The sequence below is a fragment of the Furipterus horrens genome, unplaced genomic scaffold (genome assembly GCF_987537825.1).
Source record: "Furipterus horrens unplaced genomic scaffold, mFurHor1.1.pri manual_scaffold_6, whole genome shotgun sequence".
Lineage (NCBI taxonomy): Eukaryota > Metazoa > Chordata > Mammalia > Chiroptera > Furipteridae > Furipterus > Furipterus horrens.
In genome coordinates, this window is record NW_028327176.1 from 69,351,677 (window position 1) to 69,379,079 (window position 27,403).

Below are 27,403 nucleotides of genomic sequence, written 5' to 3' on the forward strand. Positions count from 1 at the left end.
GGTTCCAGCGGGAGAACTAAGCTACTAGGAGGTAGCCAACCTCACAGACAAGGAGATAGCCAACCTAACAGATGTAGAGTTCAAAACACTGGTGACAAAGATGCTCACAGACTTGACAGGCATGCTTAAGTACAGCAAACGCATCAGGAAAGAAGTGAAGGCTATGCTAAATTAAATGAAAGAAAATCCACACAAAACCAATAGTGAAGGGAAGAAAACCAGGGTTCAAACCAATTATTTGAAACATAAGGAAGAAAAAAACAGCCAAACAGTACAGAATGAAGAAACAAGAATTGAAAAAGAATTAGGGGAGGCTTAGGAATCTCTGGAACAACTTGAAATGTGCCAACATCTGAACCATAGGAATGCCAGAAGAAGAAGAGGAAGAGGAAGAGCAAGAAATCAAAAGCTTAACTGAAAAAACAGTGAAGGAAAACTTCCTAATTTGGTGAAGGAACTAGACATACAAGTCCAGGTAGCACAGAGAGTCCCAAACAAGCTAGACCCAAGAAGGACCACACCAAGACACATCATAATTAAAATGCCAAAGGTTAAAGACAAAGAGACAATCTTAAAAGAAGCAAGAGAAAAGAAAAGAGTTACCTACAAATGGGTACGTATAAGACTATCAGCTGACTTCCCAAAAGAAACTTTGCAGGCAAGGAGTATTCAATGTGATGAAAAGCAAGGACCCACGACCAAGATTACTCTGTCCAGTAAAGCTATCATTTAGTATGGAAGGGCAGAAGAAGTGCTCCCCAGACAAAGTAAAGCTAAAGGAGTTCATCATCACCAAGCTATTATTATATGAAATGTCAAAGGGGCTTATTTAAGAAAAAGAAGAATATCAAAACTATGAACATCAAAATGACAACAAAGTCACAACTATCAACAACTGAATCTAAAAACTAAAAACAAAATCTAACTAAGCAAACCAGAATAGAAACAGAATCATAGTATGGGGATCATTTGGAGAGTTATCAGCTGGGAGGGGGAAGGGGGAGAAATGAGGAAATGGTGCAGGGACTAAGAAGCATAATTGGTTGGTACAAAATAGACAGGGGGAAGCTATGAATAATATAGGAAAGGGTGAAGTCAAAAAACTTACATGCATGACCCCTGGACATGAACTAAGAGTGGTGGGATTGCTGGAGAGAAGGGGGGTACTGGGCAGAGGGAAACAAAGGGAAAAGAAATTGGGACAACGGTAACAACATAATCAATAAAATATACTTAAAAATAAAATAAAATAAATGATTATAAAAGATATACATCAAAATGTTAACAAACATTACCTCAGTGATTGAATGACTTATAAGCATCTTTGTTATATATTTTTTCTAAATTTTTAAATAAATGTATGCTTGCACAACAGAATACCAATTTACACAAAATTTTTTTATGATCTGACTTTTATTTAGATTCCACATATAAGTGATACCATACAGTATTTATCTTTCTCTGTCTGACTTATTTTATTCAGCATAATGTCTTCAAGGTCCATCCATGCTGTCACAAACATCAGGATATCTTTCCTTCTCATGGATGAATAATAATTCATTGCATATACATATTTTATAATAAATTTTTTATTTATCCATTCATCCATGGATGAACACTTAGGTTGTTTCCATAGCTTGACTATTGTAAGTAATGATGCAATAAACATGAGTGTGCAGGTATCTATTCAATACCCCATTTTCATTTTCTTTGATGATATATCTACAAGTATAAATCCTGGATTATAGGGTAGCTCTATTATTAATTTTTTGAGGAATCTCCATATTGTTTTCCATAGTGGCTACACCAATTTACATTTCCACCAACAGTGTACGAGGGTTCCCTTTTCTCCACATCCTCACCAACACTTGATTTCTCTTGTCTTATTTTTAAAATAATTTATTTGTTTGTTTGTTTTTTCTCTTGTCTTTTTTTATGACAGCCATTCTAACATGTGAGAGGTGATAACTCACTGTGGTTTTGATTTGCATTTTTTTGATGATTAATGATGTTGTGCATCTTTTCATTTACCAGTTGGCCATATGTGTGGCCTTTTAAAAAATGTATATTCAGTTCCTATGTCTTTTTCTTTTTTTTTTTATCAAACTGTTTGGGTTTTTTGCTATTGAGATGTGTGAGTTCTCTATATGTTTTGGATATCAACTCTTTATCAAATAGATGGTTAGAAAAGATTTTCTCCCGTTCTATCTGTTGCCTTTTCATTGCATTAATGGTTTCTTTAGCTGTGAAAAAGCTTTTTAATTTGATGTGGTCTCACTTTTTTATTTTTGCTTGTTGCCTTTGTCTTAGCATCAAATCAAAAAAATCGTTGCCAAGACCAGTGTCAAGGAGCTTGCCCCGGTTTTCTTCAAGGAGTTTTACAGCTTTGGGTCTTTAATCCATTTGAGTTGATTTTTGTGTATGGTATAAAAGAGGAGTACAGTTTTATTCTTTTGAGTGTGGCTGTTCAGTATTCCCAAAAATTTACTGACATTATGTGCATGGGTTTATTGCTGTATTTTCTATCTTCTTGCATTTATCTATGTGTCTTCTATGCCAGTACCATAGTGTTTTGAATACTATAGTTTTGTAACATAGCCTGAAATCAGGACGTGTGATGACTCCAGCTTTGTTCTTCTGTCTCAAGAGTTCTTTGGCTATTTGGAGTCTCTTGTGGTTGCATACAAATTTGAGGGTTGTGTGTTCTATTTCTGTGAAAAATGTCGCTGGAATTTTGATAGGAGTTGCATTGAATCTGTGGATTGCTTAGGCTAGAATGGACATTTTAACAATATTAATTCTTCCAATCTATGAGCACTGATTATCTTTCCATCTATTTATAGGTTTCATTGTACAGATCTTTCATGTCCTTGGTCAAATTCATTCGTAAGTATTTTATTCTTTTTTGACCATTGTAAATGGAGGTGTTTTTTTAATTTCTCTTCCTGATTGGTGTTAGTGTATAGAAATGCAATTGACTTTTCATATATTGATTTTCTATCCTACAAATTTACTGAAACTAATAGTTGTTTGTTTTGTTGGAGTCTTGAGTTTTCTATATATATCATGTCACCTGCAAATAAAGACAATTTTACTTTTTCCTTTATTACTTGGTTGCCTTTTACTTGTGCTTAATTACTCTGGCTAGGACTTCCAGTACTATGCTGAGTAAAAACTATGAGAGTGGACATCTTGTCTTCCTGATCTTCGAGAGAAAGCTTTTAGTTTTTCACCACTGAGTAGATGTTAGCTGTGGGTTTGTCATTTGTGGCCCTTTTTTATGTTGAGGGACATTCTTTCTATACCCAGTTTGTTGAGAGTTTTAATCAGGAACAGATACTAAATTTTGTCAGATGCTTTTTCTACAACTATTCGTGGTTATCCTATTCTCTCTTGGAGATCTGACAGGAGAGGTTCGCCAGCGCTGCCGCTGCCGGAAGCTCTAGCATCACCACGCCCTGAGCAGAGCCAACCACAAAGCTACTATTTTCTTTTGTCCCGCCCTTCCATGCTTCTTATTGGTGGTATCAAATCCATGGCAGCCAATGCGAGCGGGCGCAGCTGCCCACCACCTCCTCAACGGCGGGCGCGGCCTTTGAAGAGCAACTGTCCCGGAGGAGCCAATATGGTGCGGCCTGCGCTCACTGCCGCTGCGGGTGAGTGCGCTGGAACAGTGGGGTGGAGCAGGCTGTCTCCGCGGAGGCTGCCAGCCGCCTCGCTGCCTCGGTGTCCCATCGGACATTTGAGGCCCAAAGCAGACGTCCGAGGGCCGAGAGTCCCAGGTCCCGCCAGCATTTTTCCAGCAGGTCCTGCAGCAGATCTGCAGGGGCGTTAACGGTCCCCTTTTTGGCTGGCCGGGGTTGCCCGTCCAGGAGGAGCCAGGCGCCCCCCACATCCTGCCTGGGGTGGCCCCAGCCGGCCCCGAGCCTGCACAGCGGCCGGAGCGGATCCTGCCTCCGCCTCGAGGGCGTGGGTCCCGGGCGACCACCTCCCAGGTGCGCCGCCGTTTCGACGGTGTCAGTGATGACACCCGTTAACCTGACGCGTCACTTAACGACCCTACCCGACCCGACCCGTAACGTGGGCACTTCTATCCCCATATTATGGGCTCAGAAACATAAGGTTTGTTAACGTGCTAGACGACCCAGAACTGGAGTCCCAGCCGGCCTGTCAGGCCCCACAGCCCCTGCTCTCCACTGCCTGGCGCGGCTCTGGCTCCCATGGGTGCATCAGAGCAGATGGGGACAAGGAGCTGCTACGGTTAGGTGAGGCAGAGAGTAGATTTGCGAGAGCAGATTTGCACCCTGTAGTCTTTTTTTTTTTTTTTTTAAGACTTTTTCCAAGCACCTAGTCCCCTCAGTTACTGTCTATGAAAGCCCATAATTCTTTCTTTAAACCTCTCTTATGGCACCTAGGTTTTGCCTTGTGTTGTAATTATTGTTGTGTTTATTTTGCCTCCACTACTCCATTGAAACTTGAAAACAGAAGCATTGACTTGCATTCTCTGACAGATGCCTTGCTTAGAAAATTACCATATAGATGTTTGCCATGAACTCCCTAACCTGGCCTATTTGTTCTTAGTCCCAAAGGAAACCAAGTAAGAATTTGTAGGCAAAAATCATCACCCCTGTTGGAAAAAAATATAATAAAACCATCTTGGCTCACCAGTTCAGGTGGGCCAGTAACAGACTTGATTCCTGTGGAGCATATGTTGTAGCTGAGAACAGTGCCTTTGAGCAAGGGCTCTGGGGTTAGATCCTGGCTTTGCCACGTATCAGCTGGGTAACTTTGGACACAGCATTTCCCCTCTGTACATTTCAGACTGTAAAATACCTCCTAGGACTGGTGTGCAGATTCAAGTAAATAATGTGTGAAGAGCTTAATATAAGACCTGCATATAAGTGATATGGTTAATGTTGATATTAACTTGGAGGCATGGTCCAAAACCAAAATCTTTACTGAAAGTGTCATCCTTTAAAATATCAACAAACTGGTTAAAATCCCAAGCTGAAGTTCTGTTGTTTGCTTGCCTGTTTTGCAGAAGAGCGGCAGAAGAAGCTCCAGGAGTACCTAGCGGCCAAGGGAAAACTGAAGTGCCAAAGCAACAAGTAAGTTTGTCGCCCACAGTTCTATGATTCTTGTTGCCCTGGTTGCTAATAGCAATTTAAAGCCCTTTCAAAGGGCGTTTTAGTTCAAGCATGACAGAAACCTTGGAGCGGTATCAAGTACATTGCCACAGAGTTAAGCATTATTATTATTGTGACAGTCTCCAAGGAAGGAAAGAAGGATCTATAATATTACCTACCATGCTGGAAGCTTTTCCTGTCCCTGCCTTTTTTCCTGGGAAAGTAATTCTTGTGAAGGCAACGTTCAGTCCTCTATAGCTGCATATGAACATCCGTCTGCCCGATGGTGTTCTTTGGTTAGCAACCTAAAGAAAATGTTTTGCACAAATATTTTTCATAAATATAAGAACAGTTTATAAGGGACAGAATTGGTTTTTGAAAAGTAAAATATATTATAGTTCAATTTTGAAAACCAAAAAAAAATTCTCTTAGCACAGCAATATCCAACCTTTTCCTCTCATGGCACACATAAACTAATTACTAAAATTCTGCGGCACACCTAAAAGGATATTTTTTGCCAATCTAACCAAAAAGAAAAAGAAAATAGGTATAATTTTGATTCATTGATACCAGACAGCTATTGTTGCGTTGACTGTTGTCATTTCTTTTATTTTACAAGATAAGGGAAAAGAGGTCAGTGGCCCTGACTGAATAGTCAGCTGTAGCGTGTTTTAAAAATTCTTGCGGCACAGCTGTTGAAAATTGCTGTCTTAGCACTTACTTTTGAGGTGGACATGATATGATTGATTCATTTTTATCTTTTGTCAACATCTTGCCATCTTAGTGATGTTATTTATCCCTCTCCTGAGTATTGATAAATTTTCTGCCCACCTGGGTTGCTAAACTTTTTTTTATAAAGTGAATTTTTACAAAGTTAGCTTTCATCCTTTATTTTAGTTTCTTTTTACTTTGGGTTTTTCTTCAACTCTATTTCCTTGATTAAATAAACCTAGTGCATTTATTCAACAGATTTATTATTTAATACCTATGTAATGTATCACTCTTAGTTCTGAAGACATGGTGCTTAACAAGACAGAGCAGTCCTGCCATGGCTGGTGTGACTCAGTTGGAGCATTGTCCAGTAGATTGAAAGGTCAGGGTTTGATTCCCGGTCAGGGCACATGCCTAGGTTGCTGGTTCGTCCCCAGTTAGGGTGTGTATGGGAAGGCAGCAAATTGATGTTTCTCTCTCACATTGATGTTTCTCTACCTCTTTATCTCCCTCTCTTCCCCACTGTCTGAAATCAATAAGCATGTCCTCAGGTGAGGGTTTAAAAAAAAAAAAAAAAAAAAAAGAGCAATCCAGCCCTCCACAGGGCTTACATTCAAGATGGGAGAAACAACGTCAAGGCATGATCAAAGCCCCTATTAGCCTTGCAACTGCTTTCGATCCATGGATATTAAATTCTCCTCTACTTTCCTATCCTTTTTTACATTTTCTGTCTCACTAGCTAGATTTTATATATGCCTGTTTGTTTGTTTTTATTATATCACTTTTTTTTCTCTGAGAATTCACTATCTGAAGATACTTAAAACAAGTTTTTTTAAACTTGTTTGGCATTGTGTCTTCAGTGCCTGGCATATTGCAGTTTTCCAGGAATGATGTTGCAATGAATAAGACTATGCAAATATGAAGAAAAGACATATTGTTAAAATACTATGTTTATGTGTAGGACATCTCTGAGGGGATCACAGATAGGTGTATAAGAGCATTTGTGGTCTCTGAGGAGAGGAATAATGGGACTAAGGAGGGGAGGATAAGGAGACTTCATTGAATATCATTTTGAATTATTTTACCATATACAGAAATTTTAATGATTTAAAATTCCATTTTTAATCACTATACTTCCCAGGTCTTGGTGATCCTTCTGTACTAAGCATTAATCTTATTTTGTCTGTTATAGGCCTTATCTAAAAGCCAAGAATAATTGCCCAAATCCTCTGCCTTCTAAATCTGTAAGTAGAAATTAGGCTTTTAAAAAATATCTATTTTGGGTGATTAGTAATAAAAATAATAAAGATTTTAGCAACCTAAAGAAGGTGTTTTGCACAAATATTTTTCATAAATATAAGAACAGTTTATAAGGGACAGAATTGTTTTTTGAAAAGTACAACATATTATAGCTCAATTTTGATAACCAAAAAAAATTAAAAATTCCTAAGTGCACTTTGGTCTCTTCATAGCTAACATTTATTGAATACCCGCTATGTGTCTGTACTTCTTTCACTTGCATTTACTCACTGAGTCCTTACAGCCTTGTGAGGTAGGTACTGTTAGTAGCCCCATTTTATAGATGAGGGAACTGAATAACAGGATAGCTATTAAATGACACAGCTAAGAGCCTGTGGTCTCAACCACTTTGGGATGCTGCTTAACAAGAATATATTTCCTAATCAGTTCCATTCAGCTAGATTGTGGATAGAATAGAAAAGGATCCCAACATACTTAAGGTTTAATGGAATATTTATTTAGCCATAAAAAGTAATGAAGTGCATGTATGGGCATAAGTTTATGGGAACTCTCTTATTTTTTACTCAATTTGGATTTAAACCTAAAACTTCTCTAAAAATTAAAATTTATTAATTAAAAAATAAAGTAATGAGGTACTGATACATGCTGCAACATAGGTGAATCTTGAAAACATAATGCTAAGTGAAAGAAGCCAGACACAAAAGGCCTCATACTGTATGATTCCATTTATATGAAATGTCCAGAATAGCCAACTCCGTAGAAACAGAGTAAATTAGTGGTTGTCAGGTTCTGTGGAAAGAGGGAAATAGGAAGTGACTTATTACAAGTATGGGATTTCTTTCTTTTTTTATTTTTATTTTTATTTTTATTTTTTTTCAGATTTAATGTGTTTTATTGATTAAAATATTACATTTGTGCCAATTTCCCTTCCCTCTGCTCCCCTCCACCCGGTGGCCCCCCTCCCTCCAGTTGTCCCCCCCTTTTAGATTATGTTCATTAGTTGTGCATACAGTTCTCCCAACCTCTCTCCGTCTATTCCATTCCCTCCTACCATGATCCCCAATTCCTATATCATCTCCCTCCCTCTCCCCACTCCCCCTCCCTGTTGACCTCCCTCCAATATGCTTCCCGTACCCACAGTTCCTTTTCCACTCTCGTTGCCTGTTTAGTTTGCCTTTGTTTCATCTCCCTAGCTTCTGTTTTTTAAACCAGTCCCTTTAACATCTCATATAACAGTGGTTTGGATCTAATGAACTCTTTCAGTTTTATTTTGTCCTGGAAACACTTTCTCTGTCCTTCTATTCTGAATGACAATTTCGCTGGATAGAGTATTCGTGGTTGTAGGTTTTGGATTTTCATTACTTTGAATATTTCTTGCCAGTCCCTTCTTGCCTGTAGGGTCTCCCTTGAGAAGTCAGCTGATAGTCTAATTGGGACCCCTTTGTACATAATTCTTTTCTTCTCTCTTGCTGCTTTTAAGATTCTCTCTTTATCTTTAATTTTTGACATTTTGATTATAATGTGTTTTGGAGTGGTTCTCCCTGGGTCCAGTCTCTTGGGAACTCTCCTTGCTTCCTGGACCTGCAAGTCTATTCCCTTCCCCAAGTCTGGGAAGTTCTCCTTTATTATATTTTCACTCAATTTTTCAAGTTCTAGTTCATCTTCCTCACTCTCTGGCAAACCAATGATTCTTATGTTGGGCCTTTTATAGCTGTCCCAGAGGTTTCTGATCCTCTCATTGTTGCTTCCCATTTCCTCTCTCTGCATTGGTTGACTGCTTGTTCCTTCTCCATATTCCAGTTTGTTGAAATGAACTCTGGATTTTTTTTCCTCACCATCTGTCTCGTATGTGGTTTTGTTCCTTTTGTTATGAAAGTTTTTCGCTTCTTTCTTATCTTTTTCCTGCTCTTTTGTGAATTCTGTAAGCCACCTGATAACAATGGCCCAGAACTGAGCCTCTGACAGGTTTCTTATCTGTTCATCTGTCAGGTTCTCTATCTGCTGCCTGGTGAGTTGTGTCACCGGGATTTCTATAGTTGTCTGCCTCATTTTGACAGATGCGTTTTGTTTTCTTGGGCTGGCTGTCGGGGGCAGTGCCTGCGTACGCGTCACAAATCAGCGACCGGCGCCTGCCTGTCCGCGACCTATTTCGCAGCCCTGTGGTGCTTTCTTTGGGGGCGGGGGTCCAAGATGGATTCACACAGTTATTCAGCTAGGAGACCGGGATCCGTCCTCCCGCCCCCCTGGGCCTCACTGTTCAAGGCGATGCCTCGGCCGCTCTCCCCAGCGCCGGAGTCGCGCACCGCCAGGGGCTTGGCCGCCGGGATTCCTCGCCGCCCCGCCACTGTCCCAGGTGCGACCGCAAACAGCGCTGCCCTCTTTAACTCTTACCTGCCCAAATGGCACCGCTGGTTTATAACTTCATATGTTGGGCTTCCGTGTAGTTTTATTTTCTGGAATTTCTAGTTATCCTTTGTTTTGAAGTAGTTGTATTCCTCTCTAGTTGTAGAGGGAGACCTAGCGTGTCCGTCTAAGCCTCCATCTTGGCCGGAAGTCGGGATTTCTTTCTGAGGTGATGAAAATGTTCTGGAATTGGTGGCATTGGTTGTACAACCTTGTGAAACCCACTGAATTATATGCTTTAAATTCTTATGGGATGCAAATAATATCTCAGTTTTTTTTAATGTATAATAAAGAACAACTAAGAAACAGCACACTTTGATACCAACCTCCATGCCTCAGCACTAAGTGATAATAGATCAGAGGTGAATATGAATGTTGGGGCTCAAAGAGTAACCCAGCTATAACTCTGTGGGTGCCCCATCTATCTCTGCCCCCATTCCAGCGATACCACACATACCCATACAGTGCTAGAGTGGACATCACCTTGCCCTTATTGCCAAGTGACTCTGGTTAAATACTCCTTTACATATGCACAAAGTTTACATAGTAACTCTTGAAAATATTATTGAAGGAAACAGAGAGACTGGTAGCTCTAGCATTCCCATATCTTCCCCTGGAGATATATGCTGTACAAATCTCTGTCAAATTCACCTTTCTGAGTAATTGCTTTCTGTACTGATGCTCTCTTATTCTTTACAATATCAATTCTAACTCCCCTCCCTATTTTTCAAAGTTCTCTGTAACCTAGTCCTACATTTCTTATCCAAAATTAAATCACATGACTGAAACATTTACTTGTTAATAACAGAGTCTAACCTTAAAATCCTCCTGAGTTTACAAATACGACTATCTCTTGTGATGTCACATGCTTATGGAGAGCTGTTCCAAAGTCTGTCAGGCCTCCCAGCATTTACCACCGATCCTTGCCACTAATGAGACATAGGTTCTTGTGTGACACAGTGACCTTTACAAAGGCAGTGTTGTCTTTAAAAAATTAATGTAGCAGTACAAAGGACTAGGAGGAACTTGGGTAGTACCCTAACATAAGTGTAATAGGTATGTATCTTTTCAGGGTCCCACAAAGAGAAGCTTTACTGGGACATAATGGGCATTCAGCAAGTACTTGTTTGGTTGAGGCAGATTTATTTTTTAAACAGCAAGTATTTTTTGTTTTTTTTTAAGTCTATTTAATTAATTTCTTTTTTAACAAGGTTACTTTATTTCATTTTATTTTTATTTTATTTTATTTATCTGTTTGTTTTTTAGAGAGAGGGGAAAGGAGAAAGAGAGAGAGAGAAACATCAATGTGCGGTTGCCTCTCACGCGCCCCCAACTGGGGATCTGGCGTGCAACCTAGTCATGTGCCCTGACTGGGAATCGATAAAAAGCAAGTTTTGTATGTTCACTGCATCTCTGCTTAATTCTACCAAGCTAAAGATTCTAATATTTCTAATAGGAACTCATTCTAAAAATCCTCTAGCTCTGGACAGGTGGCTCAGTTGGTTAGAACATCATCCCATTCTCCAGAAGGCTGCAGTTCAGTTCCCAGTCAGGGTACATACCTAGGCTGCAGGTTCAAGTCCCACTTGGGCACATGCAGGAGGCAGCAGATCAGTGTTTCTTTCTCTCTCTCTCTCTCTCTCTCTCTTTGATATTTTTCTTTGTCTTTTTAGACTACTGAACCCAAAAAGAATGTTGCTTTGCCTGTCAAAGCTACAAGACCCATCAGCATTAAACTTCAGCCCAGACCTGACAATATCCCAGGGTCCCAGAAGCCAAAGTTGGAGCCACCAAAACTTATGGGCAAAAGGATGACTTCAGGATGTATTTCTCCTAACCCAAACTCTAAGCCTTCCAACAATCATCAGCAACAGCACAAAGCTGGATCATCTGCTGGAGAGCTGTCAAGGAAAACTGTGGCGTCACTCAATATACAGGAACTGAAAGCTGTAAAGCAGGAGGTGACAGATCAAGGAAGTTCTGCATATACAGACTCTGTGGACAATGTCCGCGGTGAGGGTGAGTCCATACACAACTTTCTAAAAGAGATGAACAAAGAGAACTTGCCTCAAACCTTACTGGACTCTGAGAAGATGCCACATCTTCAATTTAGGACCAAAAGCAAACCAAAAACTACCTCTTATAATCAAACCAAAAGCAATCTGGCCCCTAAACAAGCCTTGGGTAAAAGTTCATTGAACCATGCTGTTCTGAAAGACAGAGCTAATAAACGATTCATTGGAGAAACACAAACCAGGATTCTACCAGTAAAGTCACAGCAGCTCCCTAGAGGAGCAGCTCTTGCGAAACTGGGAGAAAAACCCCCAAAGACAGTTACCTCTCACTTTGTACAAACCCTTAGTAGGAATCAAACATCAAAGAAACCAGGGGCCAAAGACATGAAGGATATAAAGGTTAATAATGGCAAATATGAAAGACCAGGTGGAGCTAAGTTACAGTCACATGCTACTACTGAACAAAAAGTAGGACATACCAGACCCAGGACATGCCCCCATCTACTTCGGGGAGGACCAAACCACAGACCTCCAAACATTAAGCAAGACCAGAAACCCACTCAACCTCGTTCTAGACCCTGGACGTCATGTGTGCCGCAGAAATCCAAAGCTGTGAGCCCTGGGCCCATCATGGCAGTTGGCAGCTCTGCCTCAGTCATTCCCAACACCCCAAGCATAAGGGCAAGTAGAGCCAAGGGGAATAAACACAACAGCAGCCATCAACAGAAAGCACGGATCCTGGACTCCACGCTGAAAAGGGCTCATCCCCAGAATCATTTTCTGAATAAGTCAGCTCCCCAAACTCGAGCTGGTGGCACAGCCATAAATGGAAGAGGGGTCCTAAATGGGACCCAGACTAACCTAGATGTTAAGAAGAAGATTACAGCAGCGGATCGAAGGTACATTGCTTTAATTCCAAAATTGTAATTTAAGATGATTAAGCAAACTGACCATCAGTAGTACTTGGTCAGAAAATAGGCCATAAATAATGACGCCTGGGTCATTTTTAGCTTCAACCCTGAAAAAGAAGATTTGAAGCGAATATATCAAATATTGAGACTTGCTAAAGCTGAGTGGTACATGTGTGTTTTATAAGTTATCCTCTGTAAATTTCTGTGTGTTTGAAGCTGAATGATTGAGTAAAATAAAGGAGTCAGGGTTGCAGGTGTAAACGACTCATTCAAGAAGCCCCTGCAAATTGAGCAGCAAAGGAAGAGGGCCTGGGGGCAGTGGGGAGATGCTAGTCCCTTGTCAGACCAACCAGGGGTTAAATCCAGAAAAGTTATTGAGGAAGAAGGAATAGGAAACTTTCATGAGTCTGAGCAGGCAAAGCTGTGGAAAGTCAGTAAGGCAGAGAGGAGCAGTCATAGTTACAGTTACATGACTTCATGTATTTATCAGAACATAGAACTTCACTCTGAAAAAGGTGAATTTTACTGCATGTTATTGAACTCGTGAGTTTTAGGTACTGTGCTAGGACAACCAGAGTTTTTGCCTTCCTAGAACTTGCATTCTAGTGGAGAAGACAGGAAATGAACACACTGGTAAATAAGACAGAATGATCACAAATGATTTCCTGGTCAGGAAGGACTGAAGGCTGATAATGCCAGGCGCTGGGGCAGGGATGAGCTTGGGTCAAGAGACTGAAAGGACACCTGAGCTGGAAGGTAGTGATGAGAGGGAGAGTGGTGCCCCATAACCTTGGAGAGGCTAGCAGAACTCAAATTATACTGCTGTTCGCCATAGAAGACATTTCAGCTTCACTCCTGACAGTGACTTAGTCTGGCTTGCATTTTAAAGATCATTCTAACATTTATGCAGGAGCTGAATTTGCAGCCGCAGCATTTCAGACAGAAAGTGGCAGGATATGCACTAGGATGGTGCCTGCAGAGATAGAAGCAGTGCTGTGTGACCGTGTGTGGGAGGCAGGGAAAGAAAGCAGTGCTCAGGGACAACTCCTAGTTTTAGGCCCTTGCAGCTGGGTGGCTGGAGGCACTGTTACCGATCAGGGGCAGATCTGGAGATGAAAATCATGAGCATTGTTTTGGACAATATTAAACTTGAAGTGCCTGCCAGACAGACATTTAATAAAACATATCAGCCAGGCTGTGGGTTTTACAAAGTTTGGGGCTGCAAGGGAGGTGTGGGCTGAAACGTACATTTGTGAGTCATGAACTGGTCGTGCTTTAAAGAAGCTAGCGCGTTTACATCCACACTCGGGTCTGCAGGTCTTGGTGCCTCCCCGGCAGCAAGCAGTCTGTCAGCTGCTGAGAAGCAGGAGTGGAGACTGAACAGTGGGCGGGGGATTAGGGCTTCTCAACATCTTTGAAAAAGAAATGATTGGTATTGTTTAGAGTAAATGTGGTCATGAGTGGTCATGAGCAGGCAGAAGAACTGGGTAAAGTGGGTAACTGTGTGGCCAACACCCTATGGAGGGCAAAGTGCAGGTTCGGTGCGTCTGGTCAGTGGCCGATAGAAAGCTTGTGGTAAGAGAAGTGGAGTGCTGAGTTAGGGATCTCAGGGATGGCAGGCAAGTGTCAGCGGTAGCATACAGGTGAAATGAAAGTTTTCTGAGAAAAATAGTGAATAATCTTGATGTCAAGGGATTTGAAGACTGAGGTACTAGCCACCTCTAGTCCTAGTAATGCCTCTGCCTTCTGAAGAGGGGGCAACCACTGCTGCCTTTACCCTTTTATAAATTGTTTTTTGTTCCAGTCTCCTGGCTTGGTCTGTGGTTGAAGGTGTTCAGTGATAGTCCTCAATCTCTGCGTATTACATACTTTGAAGCTTAACCATGTACCCAAAAACCTAAAACCATTCCTCCCCTTTAATTGCATAACAGGAAACAGCTGGAAGAATGGCAGAAATCTAAAGGGAAGATGTATAAACGGCCTCCAATGGAACTTAAAACAAAAAGGAAAATAATAGAGGAAATGAATACATCCTTCTGGGAAAGCATGGAAAAAGAAGAGGAAGAGAGGAAAGCACAGCTTGAACTGTCCAATAAAATTAACAGCACTCTGGCCGAGTGTCTGCAGCTTATCGAAGGGGTGAGTGAGGAATGTAAAACTCTGACCCAGAGACATTTTTCCTAAATATAGTTTGGGGCAGTTAACCTCCGTCTAAACAGAAATTTAGTTACTCACTGTGGGAGATAGTTTTGTGAATATCTTTTCAGTTTTGTCCATGGTCATTTGTCTACTTAGGGTTTGTATTTTTTGGGCCATTTTAGTAATTCCATGCCTTTTATTTAAATCAAACTTGCTAAAGAGGTCTCTCTTAATCTTTTGGGTTTATTGATTATTTTTCTCCTACATCAATCTCTACATCTATTCTTATGTTTATTGTCCTTTTTCTGGTTTATTTTTCATTGAAAGTTTAGATAATTTATATTAGTCTTATTTTTTTTAAATACGCTATAAATTTGCCTCTGAATTTAGCTTTGGTCACATCCTTCAGGTTTGATAGGTAATGTTCTTTACCACTCAGAGTCAAGTCAGAAAAATAGAAACCACACCAGGTATCATAATACTAGGAAGAATGTGGTGTTAGGATTGTTTTCACAGTGTCTTATATGTTCCCTAGAAGCAGCCCCTAAGGAGAAGTTGTGTGGAAGTAATTTATTAGGAAGAGAATCTCAAGAAAATAGAGGGGAGTGGGATGTGGGGCCAGGACAGGAAGAAGGCCAAGCAGGGTGTGTACCCAGCAAAGTCCACAGAGGACGACTGTGGCACAGTTCCACAGGAAGCTCTGGGGACAGTGTGAGTCACGCATCTCAGAGCTGGTTCCTGATCAAGGACACTGCACTGAGCAATTGCTCTCTCTGAGAGACAAAAAGTCCCAGGCACTTGTGACTCTGACACATGCAAAGAGGTGCAGGTGCTGGCCATTCGGCATAACAGCACTTTGTGAACATGTGTGCACAAAAATGGTGAAGGGATCATTGGAGGGACATGGTGCTGCACACAGGGGCTGGCAACCACAACTCTGGGTCCAGGAGGACTGGGAGATGTTGGGGATATCCGATCTAAAAACGAGGAGAGCCCTGGCCAAATGTTTCAGTTGGTTGGAGCATCGTCACCTACACCAAAAGGTAGCAGGTTCGATTCCTGGTCAGGGCACATACCGAGGTTGTGGGTTTGACCCCCAGTTGTGATGCATATGGGAGACAAGTGATCGATCTTTCTTCTCTCTCTCTCTCCCTTTCTCCCCCTTCCCCTCTCTCTAAAATCAGTAAATATATCCTCAGGGGAGGTTTTTGTTTGTTTGTTTTTTAAGTATAAAAGCTAGGAGAGACAAACCCTGGTGGGAATGGAACTCCAGCTCTAAAGAGACATACTACCCAGAAGAAGCTGGTGCTACAGAGCTGGAGGGGGCCCTGCCAGGCTGGGCTCAGACCTCAAGAAAAGGATGCTTCCCCATTGGTGCGGGCAAGGTCTTTAAATGCCAGGAAAAATGGGGGAGCTAGAACCAGTTGCTGCTGCCCGGGTGAATGACCATTGCTGAGTGATAAGGGCAAAGAGAAAGAGGAGGATCCCTCTCCTCTCCAATCCTGCAGTCTCCCATAGCGCCCCATACTGGCAGAGCCCAGCAAGGAGATGTTGTCAGCAGAAGGTGGTTTACAGAATTCTGGCCCCAGGGTCACAAAGCAGAGGAGAAACAGAGGGTATGGAGCTAAGAGACCATAGCTTAGTAACCGACTTATGTTAGAAAAGTTTGAGGTTTCCATTTTTAGCAATTCTTTAACCCTAAAGTTATCTTCAAAAGTATCTTTTAACTTCTAGATGTGTCAATTTCTTTTTCCTGGCTATTTTAATTTTTAATATATTGTATGGAATTTGTTGACATTTTCTTTCCATTCTTAATGTCTAATCAGTCTTGGTGAGTGTTCCAAAGTGTTTGAAAAAAAAAATATTCTCTGTTGAATGGAAAAGTCTATGTGGGTATCCATTAGAACAAACAGAAAATTTAAATAGCACAGCCGTTTGTGTTTGTTAGTTCACCTGTTTCTTTCCAAAAGAATTATGCCAAAGCCTCTCACTGGCACTGTGATTGGAGATTGTGGTTTCTCTTTGTATTTCTGTCAAATTTTTACTTCCTACTTTTTAAATTAGATTTATTGGGGTAACATTTAATAACATTATATAAACTTCAGGTGTACAACTTTATAGCACGACATCTGTGTACTTACTCCATTGTGTGCTCACCACCTGCCACCCAGTCTCCCTCCATCGGTGTATTTTTTCTGTTCTCTTGTTACGTACATAAAGACTCATGACTTGCTTTGATTTCTTTTCTGTCTTATGTTAATCATGCCACACGTGCTTTTTATTTTTGATAGATTTTGTAGAACAAATCTTTTCCCATTTCTGAATTTCTAGACTTATATCTCATATGAATACATAGTTGAATTTTTTAACCAAATCTGGGATTCTCTATTTTTACAAAAGCAAATTTAGCTTTTACACATTTATTGTGATTACTCCATATGCTTAAACTTAAACCTGTCATTTTATTTTGTAATTCAATTTACATGAATTCTTTTTTTTTTTTTAAGATTTTATTATTTATATTTAGAGAAGAGGGAGGGCAACACTGAATGTGAGAGAGAAACATCAATCTGTTGCCTCTGGTACGTGTATGCACCCCACCTGGGGACAGAACCCACAACCAGGCCTGTGCCCTGACCAGGAGGCGAGTCAGCAACCCTTCACTTTGCGGGACAGTGCCCGGCCACCTGAGCCACACCAGTCAGGGCTACAGGAATTCTTTTTTATTTTCCCTTATTTCTGTGTTTGATCCAATTTACTTTATTTCATAAAGAAAATATATAAATTAAAATCACAAAGGAAAGTGGTAGGTGTGAGTTCAAACATGGTGTGCAAGTTACATATCATATTTTTCTTCTAGTTACTTTTATTTCAAGTCTTCCACTTGAATTCTAAAGTTTATTCACTGGTCACTTCATGGTTTTTGAATGGTGAACTTTCTGAGGCCTTATGCTTGTGAAAATGTCATTATTTCAGCCACATGTTTATATCATATTTAGTTTGGCTGGGAGAAATTTCTAAATTCAAATTGTTTTCCCTGGAAAATTTGAAGTTACTATTTCATTTTGTTTCTTGCATCTGAAGTTACTGATTTATTAAAGTTCCTGTCAATCTAATTCTTATTCCTCTGTAGATAATCCTTTTTTCCCTCTCTAGAGGTGGTTAGGATTTTTCTTTATCCTTGGTTTTCTACGTATGGTTTTCTAACTAAGGACCTTTCAATCTGAACACCTGCTTTCTTGGTCAGTTCTTGGAAATTCTGTCATACAACTGCTTTCAGTGTGTGTTCAGCTTTGTTTGGTTTTTCCTTCTAGAAATTCTCTTAGATGATATTGAAATTCCTGCATAATAGATGTATCTTCCAGAACTTACTTTTTCTTGCACACTGCATTTTTTTGTTTGTTTGTTGCACTGGGTTCTGGGAGAATCCCACAGCCACAGTTTCAGCTTACCATCTCTTCTTCAGCGGCATCCAGGTCACTGTTTTGCCCTTGTGTTGATTCCCTTCCATAGAAGCCAGTTCTGGTTTCATGATAGCAATATTCTCTTATCTCCCTGAAGATACTGACTGCAGTACTCTTAAAATGTATTCCTCTTTGCTCCCCCAATTATTGGCTGCAGTGTTTATTCTTCTGGTTGGTGAGTTTTATGCCTCTTCACATAGTGTTGGTAACTCTTGACTGCGAGCTGACCTCCGTGTCCGCCCCCAATCTCGCAAGGAGTAGGAGGTGCTGCTTGACAGAGTACACCGGTACCTGGCCCATTTCCTACTGGTCCATTTCCCTGTCCTGCTCTGGGTACACACCAAGAGGACACGAAACCAGTGGAGCCACTTTAAAGTTCCTTTTTATGAGATTTAACCCTCTTTCATATACACCTGCACAGATCCCCTACACATACACACACACACACACACACACACACACACACACACCTATGACATTGGCACACCTGTGCCGTCCTTTATTCTTCTGTTAGAGACATATGGAAAATCTGGTTTTATTAAATGTTCACATTTTTGTGAATGTTGATTACTCTGGGGTTTTTTAGATTTGGTTTGGTTTTGTACCACATAGAAATGTAGGACATTCTCCTTCCTTCAGCTATGATAAACATTTTTCCATCTGTTTAGTCTCATGTCACGCTTAAAATTTAATGATCAGTATCAAAACTCATTGAAATGTACTGTTTAAATGGGTGTATTTTATTATGTGTAAACTGTACCTTGTAAAGTTAAAGATAAGTATTGATCAGACTGATTTTTTTGCATACCTGCTATGTTAATAAGAGGAGACATGATTAGCAATGAGATGGTAATAATTTCCTCTGGGTATTTTTTTTCCAGGGTATACTTTCTAATGAAGTATTTACCATATTGTCTAGCATTCCGGAGGCTGAAAAATTTGCTAAATTCTGGATCTGCAAAGCAAAGTTCTTGGCAAGTAAAGGCACATTTGATGTTATTGGACTGTACGAAGAGGCCATTAGAAATGGGGCAACAGTGAGTATCTGTCTTGGGTGGGTGATTTCTTGAAAATTCTCTCTCACATGAGTTCTGTTTTTTGCAATATGGCAGTTATACAATGTAATGTAACTTCTAATTTGCTTCATAAAGTTATATATAGAATGTAAAGTACAGTATGTCCTTTATGAACATTTTAATTAAAATATGCCATAGAAAGTGGTGTTACCTGTAAACTAATAGAATCACTTTTCTTGTCAAGTGAATGTGTAATAGCATAGCAAGTTATAACATACATCAATTTCCAAGACTTATGAAGCCATACCTTACCATAAATTACCTAGAAATATATTTAAACCCAGCACATCAATATCCATAAATCAATAATTCAGAGCCATTGCATGAAATTCCTTTTAATCCTAAAACCTAGTAAAACTATTGCTGTCTAATTTTTAACCCTTTGAGCGCCAATGTCGCTGTGAGCAACACTGACAAATTTTCCCAAAAGTGCCAGTGTCACTCCCAGCGACTCTTTTTTTGATGGCTATAAGTGTAAATAACAATGGAATATTCGTATTTTATGTTTTGTCTCTTTTTTTGTGCCTCAGGTTATATATATATTGATATAATTTTTTCTCATGTTGATCCAAATTTTGAATTACGCACGGCCCTCATAGGGTTAACCAAAACTAAAATAGTTTTATAGCTCTTTTCACTTGCATGTTGCTTTCTGCCATCATATATTATACGTACCATTTTAATGATTGTTCAAAGTCAGAGTTGTACATACATATAGTTTAAAGAGTCAAATAGTTTGACAGTGTTCTTTAAGTAAGTCCTCTGCTCCCCTCACCTCCCATTTCTCACTTCCCAGAACAAACTGATTATTTGTATATTTACATCTGTAATTTCAGATAACATGATTATATTGCTATTTCCTTATTTTTCCATTTTAGACATGATTTGTGGACTTCCAAATATGCAGGATTAGGATTTAAAATCTTTCACACACACCTGCACAGACCCCCATTACACACACACACACCCCTATGACCCTGACATACCTTTCCATTAGAATCATGGAAATTCTGGTCACTGTTCCATGTTCGCATTGCTATGAATGTGTAAGAAATGTATGAATATGTTGAGCCGTGTAGTATATACTATGATTACTTTGTTTTTCAAGCACAGCTTTCTACTTTTCCTGAAATTAATTGTTTAGTTTTCTGAGCATTTATTATATAATTAATTCCCAAACTCTTCCCTAATTGTCTAAATTTCTTTATTCTTTTGAAACATCAGACATTGTATTAATTTCTTTTTTCTTTGAGGCCTTTCTCCTAGACTCTTCTGATCTGTCCCAGTCTCAACAGGTTAGCTTTACCCCCATCCTCACTGGCTATCGTGGGAACTCCTCTCACCTCAGCCTCAGGTTTCCTTATTGTCCTTCCTTCTCAGTTCCTAGAGCCCATATCAAATTTACTTCTTACATTATCCTTTTCTTCTCCAGGGCTTTCTTCTCTGTCTCTGATTGTTTTATTTTGTTTTGTTCTCTATTGTTCATTAAAGGCTCTACTCAGATGCTAGTGAAACTGGGCTGTTTGCACATATAAGAGGTGGGTTTGAAAAAGGTTATTAAAAGATCTGGACACATGGGTGGGGCTCTACCGTAGGTGATCTGTCTGTGTCATTTGGCTGAAGACCCCTCAAAATCAGTATTTTCAGGTCCTTCCTCTTAGACAAGTCCTGTTCTCTAGAGAAGACTCTTCCGGTTTCCTTCCTAGAGCCAGGAACAGGCCACCAGTGTTGTGGGGGGAGAATAGGGTAGGATTCTCGACCTTCAGCAGGAAACTTTCCTTTATCCCGTCTTTTCAGTAGGCACCCCCGCCCTTAGTCTCTCAGGATGCTTCCCAGAGACCTGGAGAAGGCACCCCAGTGTTCTGCTGGGGGTGGGGCACAGTCACCAGGCTGCTCGGAGCTCAGCGTGCAGGGTGGACTGGGAGACCTGGCTGCCCTCTGAACTGGTGTTCAAGGGTCCCCCTGATCCTGTCCACCATCCATTCCTGAGCCTTTCAGAGGGCCTGAGGTTAGATGAGGTTATTTCTTGGCCATACTGCCATCTTTGAAGTCAACTTTTTCAAGTTGTTTCAGTTGGTTATTGCTTCCTTCTACATTCTAGCTTCTAAAATCTTGTTGCTGTTCCTTCTCTCTTAAGTTTTGATTATTTCCTCCTTTTAATCCCTTTTTTAATCAGTTTCAAGAGGGATTAGAAGCAAATCTGTTTCTAAGCCATCATCTTTAACTAGAAGCCTGTAGAAATATAGAAGACACTTGATGAATATTTTAAGTAATTCAGACTCTTTGCAGTATATTCTGTACAATTTTTTCCATTTCCTTAAGCTTAAAGCATTTTAGATTTTATAAAAATGCGTGGATAGCTTTGCTTTTATGCTCTGTTGTCAGGTTATACCTATTATTTATTTGATACAGAATTCAGGTCGGAAGACCAGCCTCCTGATGCAGTGTTCCTGTGAGAACATTATTTGTGATGTTCTGCCTTACGGCATGGCTTACCTACCTTGGAAAAGGAAGGTTCTCTCATCTAATTTTATAGAAAATTACTTATTTATAGTATTTTTTAAGTTATATTGCCAAATAAAAGATGAAAGAATGAGAAGGCTGGGAGAAAATTGTCCAAAATGCTAACTAAAGGTTGTATTTGGGTAATGAGATTATGAGTGATTTCCTTTTTTAAGTTTGACCTATTGTTAATTTTTTTTTTCTTTGTAATGAGGTATATGACTTTTATGATTAAAAACCAAAATTAAGAAAACTTTAAAAATGTATGCCACATTTTCTGGGTAGCTATCTTTATATCTTTGGGCCAGAATCTTTATATTGGAACACATCTTCAATGGGATCACATATGTCAATAAGAAAATAAATTTGTTTTAAAGAAATTTCATTATAGACAACTTTCCATCAATTCATCTTTCTGTTAAAGTTGAACATTGACAGCATTTAATCAACATTTTCTTTGTTCATTCATTTTTCCCTTGGAGCTGTGAGTCTGAAACTTTTTAAATGTCACTTATATTTAGACAAGAGATTTAAAAAAGGAAACATTTTTATTATATAAAGAAGTTCATTTGATGTTACACAGAGTTTCTTAGATTATTTTTTTATGAATGTTTTTAATACTGTTCATGTCTTTTCTTCCTTCCAGCCAATACAAGAGTTACGAGAAGTTGTTCTTAATATTTTGCAAGACCCAAACAGAACTGGAGACGGTACAGCTATTTTATATTTAAAGTCATTCCCCTTAGTGTTACAAATAAAAGTCACCGAGGATCACCTAGGAAAAAAGAAAAGACGTCCTCTGAAGTGCCTCTTACCTCTTGGTTTCTGTGGTCGGGCCTTCTCAGCCAGTATCATCGGCTGACTTACTTTTGTCATTACAAGTGAATATACTGCTCAGCACTGAGCAGCCTGGATGAGAATGCCTGCTTCCCGGGAGTCCTAGGTCAGAGAAGGCAGTGGCTCTTTTGAGGCAGAAGGGAGAAATGCCTCGGCTTAAGTCACATGTTTGATCATAACAAACCCACCAACGCTCTGACGTCCAAATCCACATTATCGCTTTAAAAGTAGCCATGGCAGAACTCTGCATTGGTTAAGCATTCCTGTCATTGGTCAGAGCCTCTAGAGGACTCTTCTGTGGAAAAGATTGTACAGATACTCTGAGTGGCACTTTATAATTGCTTATAGTGTTTGTTATGTGAACAGAAAGAAAACAAGCTACCTTCAGAAGATAAAATGGATTATTTCTATGAACTTAGAAGTGACAAATCTTTTTCCTTTAAGAGCAGATTTAACTTTGGGGAACAATCAAGTCATGTGAAATTACAGCTACTAACGCATTACTTTTGGGAATAAGGTTACAGAACAGTTATGCCCAGTGGCACTCTTACTAGGAATGATACTAAAATTCAGATGTTAGTTTATCATATACGGCAATATTCTTCAAAAGAATGAAAAGGGGACAGGAATCCATGTCTCATTACTTGTTCACCCCTATTGACCTCTCAGCCTGCATCACAGTATCTGTCTGTCTCAGTCTAATTTCCTTCCTTTTATTTTGGTTGTTGTGGTTGGGCTGTTATGCAAATTGGGTTAACAAAAGACTTTCTCGCCCACTGTCTGAGGCAATAACCATATGGTCATCCTGGTTAAGGAGGGGATGAGGTCAGGTGAGTTAACCCTAGTGAGTCAAGAAAATGGCCCCCAGGGTGTGGTGTAAGGGTAAAAAGTCAGTAATTGGTCCCTAAGAGAGATCCCTGGAGAGTGAATAAGAGATTGGGCTATGTTAAGAGTGGCCCACCCTCAAGTGGCAGGCAGCCAGAGACTGGTGGGGGGTGGGGGTGCTGGTCAGGAGGCAGCCTGATGTAGCTGGGCACCGCTGCATGGCTTAACAGCAAAACTGGTTATAAGTCCCACTTCAAGTCAGTTTCTCTGTTTTAGTGTCTGGGGTCCATGAGGAAATCATCACATAGATTTCATTCCACTGATTTTTGGTTAAGTACTAAATTGCTAAATCTTGCTTTCCTTTTTGACCTTGCATACACAGGTATTACCTCTGACTCTTTCATTGCTGAAACTAATATAACATCCACAGAAGAGGTGGACGGGGATATGGAATCTGGAAGAAAGTCTTGTCTTTCTCCAAAAAAGAGAGACCAGTTTCCAGCAACACCCCAAATAACCAAAGCAGAACAGGATAATCACCCTGGTATCAAATTACAGGTTGCTCCCATCCCCAGGTAAGCACACACCAAAGCAGGCTTCCTGCTCACAGGTCCAGTTCTGTTTCTCTTCCCCAGATCCAAGTACTGGCAATTTTTTGATACCTTCTGGCTCACAAGAGGACCAGGTGGTCTAATCCAATCCTGGCGTTAAGGGAAGGAGCTGAGGGTGAGGGGAGGGTTGGTACTGACCCAGATCTCTGCCCTTTCTGTGCACACTCACCTTCCCCCTCTCACAGCCCCCAGGAGAACTGGCCTGCAGGAGAGGGAGGTGCTGCTGGAGTCACAGGGTTTTGGTGTGGGCTCCTGCTTCCTCTTCCCCTTCACCGGTCCTGCATTTTCAGACCCTCTTCCTTTCCTAACAGCCTGGCAGAGATTGGGTGGGTGGGCGGGGCAACCTCTGTAGCTGTGTGGAGGAGGGGCAGTGAGCAGCCCTATAAGAACAGGGAGGACAGTTGAGGGTCTACTGGTTGCAGACTGCTCAGAATATCAGTTGGCTTTTTAACAAGTGTAAGTTTAAGGCAGAATCCATAGTAATTTAAGGAACCATGTCAGGGTATCAATGTCATTTTCTAAAACATTAATGTAACACAAATCTCTGTTCATGATCTTGAAAGGAGACTTCCAAGCAGGAGCACTGGGCCTCATCCAGTCCCAAGCTCCTCTCAGACGTGTCATGTCCCCACCACAGTCAGCTCAGGGGTGGGCAGCAGACTGGACTGCTAGGTTGGCTTGGACCAGTGTAGTCAGTGGTCTTCTTGCACAGTGCAGATCAGATTCATTGCATGGGAATGTCTCTGCAGCCTCTCCTCCCGGCTACTTTTTATTGGAATGCTTCAAAATTTACAAGAAAGATGCCCAATTTGTTTCCATTTCATTTGTGGTTTCGTTCATCATCTAAAAATATGTCTTTTTAATAATTTCCTGTCAAAGCTAGAAAGAATCTTAGATTTCATTAGTCCAATTCCATTTGGTGTTAGGCCCAATTTCTTCAAAACCTGTATGCTCTTTTGAAAGTTTATGGAATAAACAAACACCAGGTGCCAAGTATTTCACATCAAATAAAAACCACACTTTACGCTCCATTCATTAACTCTCTCCTTACCCCATCCGAGCTCAGATGGACACCACACAGTTCACTCTGACAGTCAGAGAAAGGCCATCTTAGGATGAGAGCTGCTCTAGACATAACTCCTATATTAACCTACGTTGAAATATTTGTTGTGTTTTATTAATGGAATAAGAAAAATAAAGAATAAGTGCAGTTTCAAATGAAGTGATAAAGTTTTTGACGCACCTCTTGTTGTCTCTCAGAATAAGTGGGATGCCAGAAGTGCAGGACATGAAGCTGATCACCCCCGTGCGGCGGTCGGCGAGAATCGAGCGAGCAGTGTCCCGCTACCCGGAAATGCTGCAGGACCATGATTTAGTGGTGTCTTCTCTTAATGAGCTGTTAGAGGTGGAAGAAACAGAGTGTTTTGTATTCCGTAAAAATGAGGCTTTGCCTGTAACATTAGGGTTTCAAATCCTTGAATCATAATTTCCTGATGATTTTTATTAAAAAGGTATTTCAGATCCTCCATAAAACAAGAAATGCCCTCATCCAGCCCACCTGGAACAAACTGTCATGAATGCAGACTCCAGCCCTGGACAGGAGCTCACAGGGCTTGCTCTCAAATTACATATCCCACAGAAAGGCCTTTGGCTTATTTGTTTAAGGTGGTAACTTGCCAATTTAACAGCATACAGAAATTTCACATGATTGAGTGTGAATTTATCCCACAAGTATGGTAAGGATATTGGAAGGCTGGTGCCACAGTATGACAGACCTTCCTTCCTGCATCCACCTTAGCAGAGAGGGAAGTCCTCCCGGCATGGACGGTCTGAGCTCAGAGCACATGGGACCTGGCAGGCCATCTGGTCAAATCCCTTTTTTTTAAAGATGAGCTTATATTTGCTATGCCTTTGCCCAGAGATCACAAATGACGTAATGTGACCTTTGCTTCTGTCCCTGTGTCCTTGAGGTGAGGGGTAATTCACGTCCTTTCAGTACCAGGTCTCCTAGTGAAACAATCCTGAATTGGGATGGTCATCTAGCTTTTTATATCCAAACCTAATTTTTGCATCTGTTATTCAGAAATGCATTAAATAAAAACAAAGGGAAGAGGGGTGGGGAGGGGACACTTGCTTCTGCACTTCAATTCTTTGCTCTGCCAGGGCACCTGCAGGCAGTGCAAGCCCCAGACACTCTACATGTTGCCTTCCTTCTTTCTGAGCAACTGCTCTTGGGGAGGTAAAGTCAAAATCATTACGTAAATATAATGTATAGAACTCTACTCAACATATTTTAAATTTATCTTTCTTAATATTTAAGTATTAACCAAAAAAGAACATTAAACTTTTTTTTCTACTTCTTCATTTATCTTATTACAAAAAACAGTGATGATAGCTTGGCCTAGAGATTTAGGGGTCTCTCTGGGGAAGCACCAATAGGTTACTCCAGAAGACTCATGGGACCTTGATTTCCCTGGAGAGCTCACCTTGATCAGGGTCTGACCATCAGCCTCACCCAGGAACCAGATCTGTCTCTAGGTCAATTTTATAATAAGAAGGTTCACAAAACTGAACTATAAGACCATAATGCAAACAGACTAAGTTTCAGTAAGAAGTAGATTGTCCCCACAACCTAAATCTGGGAATCCACACAGGCCGCTGGTGGTTTTACATTTCTCAGAACCCCTGTGCTAATAGCTGGCTCGGAGTGGCAGACTGGAGGTTGTGAGCAGCCTGATACAGCAGCGTGTGGTGTGGACAGCATGGCAGCGGCAGGAAACCTCCTCATCCTGGAGCTCCATAGAGTCTCATGACTTGTTTCATAAGCAGCTGTTCCTAGAAATGGAGCAGGAAGGAGGGAGGGTGAGCAAGGAGACAGGCTCCAGCCACAGGAGGAAGATTCATCAGGATTGTAATGGAGGCGGGGCCTTGGCAGAAGTCAATTCTAATGTGTAGGGATGGCCTCTTAAGAGGAGTGAGTGGAAGGACAGTTTTATAGACATGTGTACAAGGAGGGCTGTGTACTAGCATTGCTATACAGAATGACAGTTCACATTTATTACTGTCTACTAGGTGCTGTAACGTCTGTTTTTGCTTGCCTGGCACATAGACCTAATAAAACTACCACAATTTCCTAGGGCCACCTCTCCCACTCACAGTCCATAGTTTAACAGGCATGGATTGCAGCCCCAGGTGTGCACAGGACCAGGTCTGGCCAGCCAGAGCCCAGCATCTCCCAGCCAGTGGCTCTGGCTGGAGGATGGGGCCATGTCACAGAACAAGTAAGACTCATTCCCAATTTTTTTTAAAATATGCTTTATTGATTATGCTGTTATACTTGTCCCAATTTATTTTCCCTTTGTTCCCCTCCACCCAGCGACCCCCTTCCCTCCAGTTGTGTCCCACCCCCCTTAGTCCATGCCCATTGGTTGTGCATATAGTTCTTCTCAACCTCTTCCTGTCTACTCTACTCCCTCCTACTATGCATCTTAATTCCTGCATCATCTCCCTCCCTTTCCCCCCT

The 27,403-nt window shown here is 40.8% G+C and overlaps 1 protein-coding gene across 1 annotated transcript; it reads left to right on the plus strand.

Moving 5' to 3' along the window:
- The first annotated feature begins 3,596 nt into the window (after positions 1–3,596).
- On the plus strand, positions 3,597–27,151 carry CKAP2L (cytoskeleton associated protein 2L). Its single transcript, XM_090281724.1, has 9 exons — positions 3,597–3,656; positions 5,042–5,108; positions 7,030–7,081; positions 11,174–12,414; positions 14,358–14,565; positions 18,911–19,066; positions 22,254–22,317; positions 23,652–23,844; positions 25,141–27,151. The coding sequence occupies exons 1-9, from the start codon at positions 3,626–3,628 to the stop codon at positions 25,364–25,366; spliced, it is 2,238 nt and encodes a 745-aa protein (XP_090137850.1). The 5' UTR covers positions 3,597–3,625; the 3' UTR covers positions 25,367–27,151.
- The last annotated feature ends 252 nt before the right edge of the window (positions 27,152–27,403 follow it).

Excerpts from the sequence above, each read along its gene's own strand:
- CKAP2L (XM_090281724.1), top strand. The coding sequence starts at position 3,626 with ATGGTGCGGCCTGCGCTCACTGCCGCTGCGG. Across the intron at positions 3,657-5,041 it reads TGCGCTCACTGCCGCTGCGG|AAGAGCGGCAGAAGAAGCTC; the intron begins GTGAGTGCGCTG and ends CCTGTTTTGCAG. Across the intron at positions 23,845-25,140 it reads CAGGTTGCTCCCATCCCCAG|AATAAGTGGGATGCCAGAAG; the intron begins GTAAGCACACAC and ends GTTGTCTCTCAG.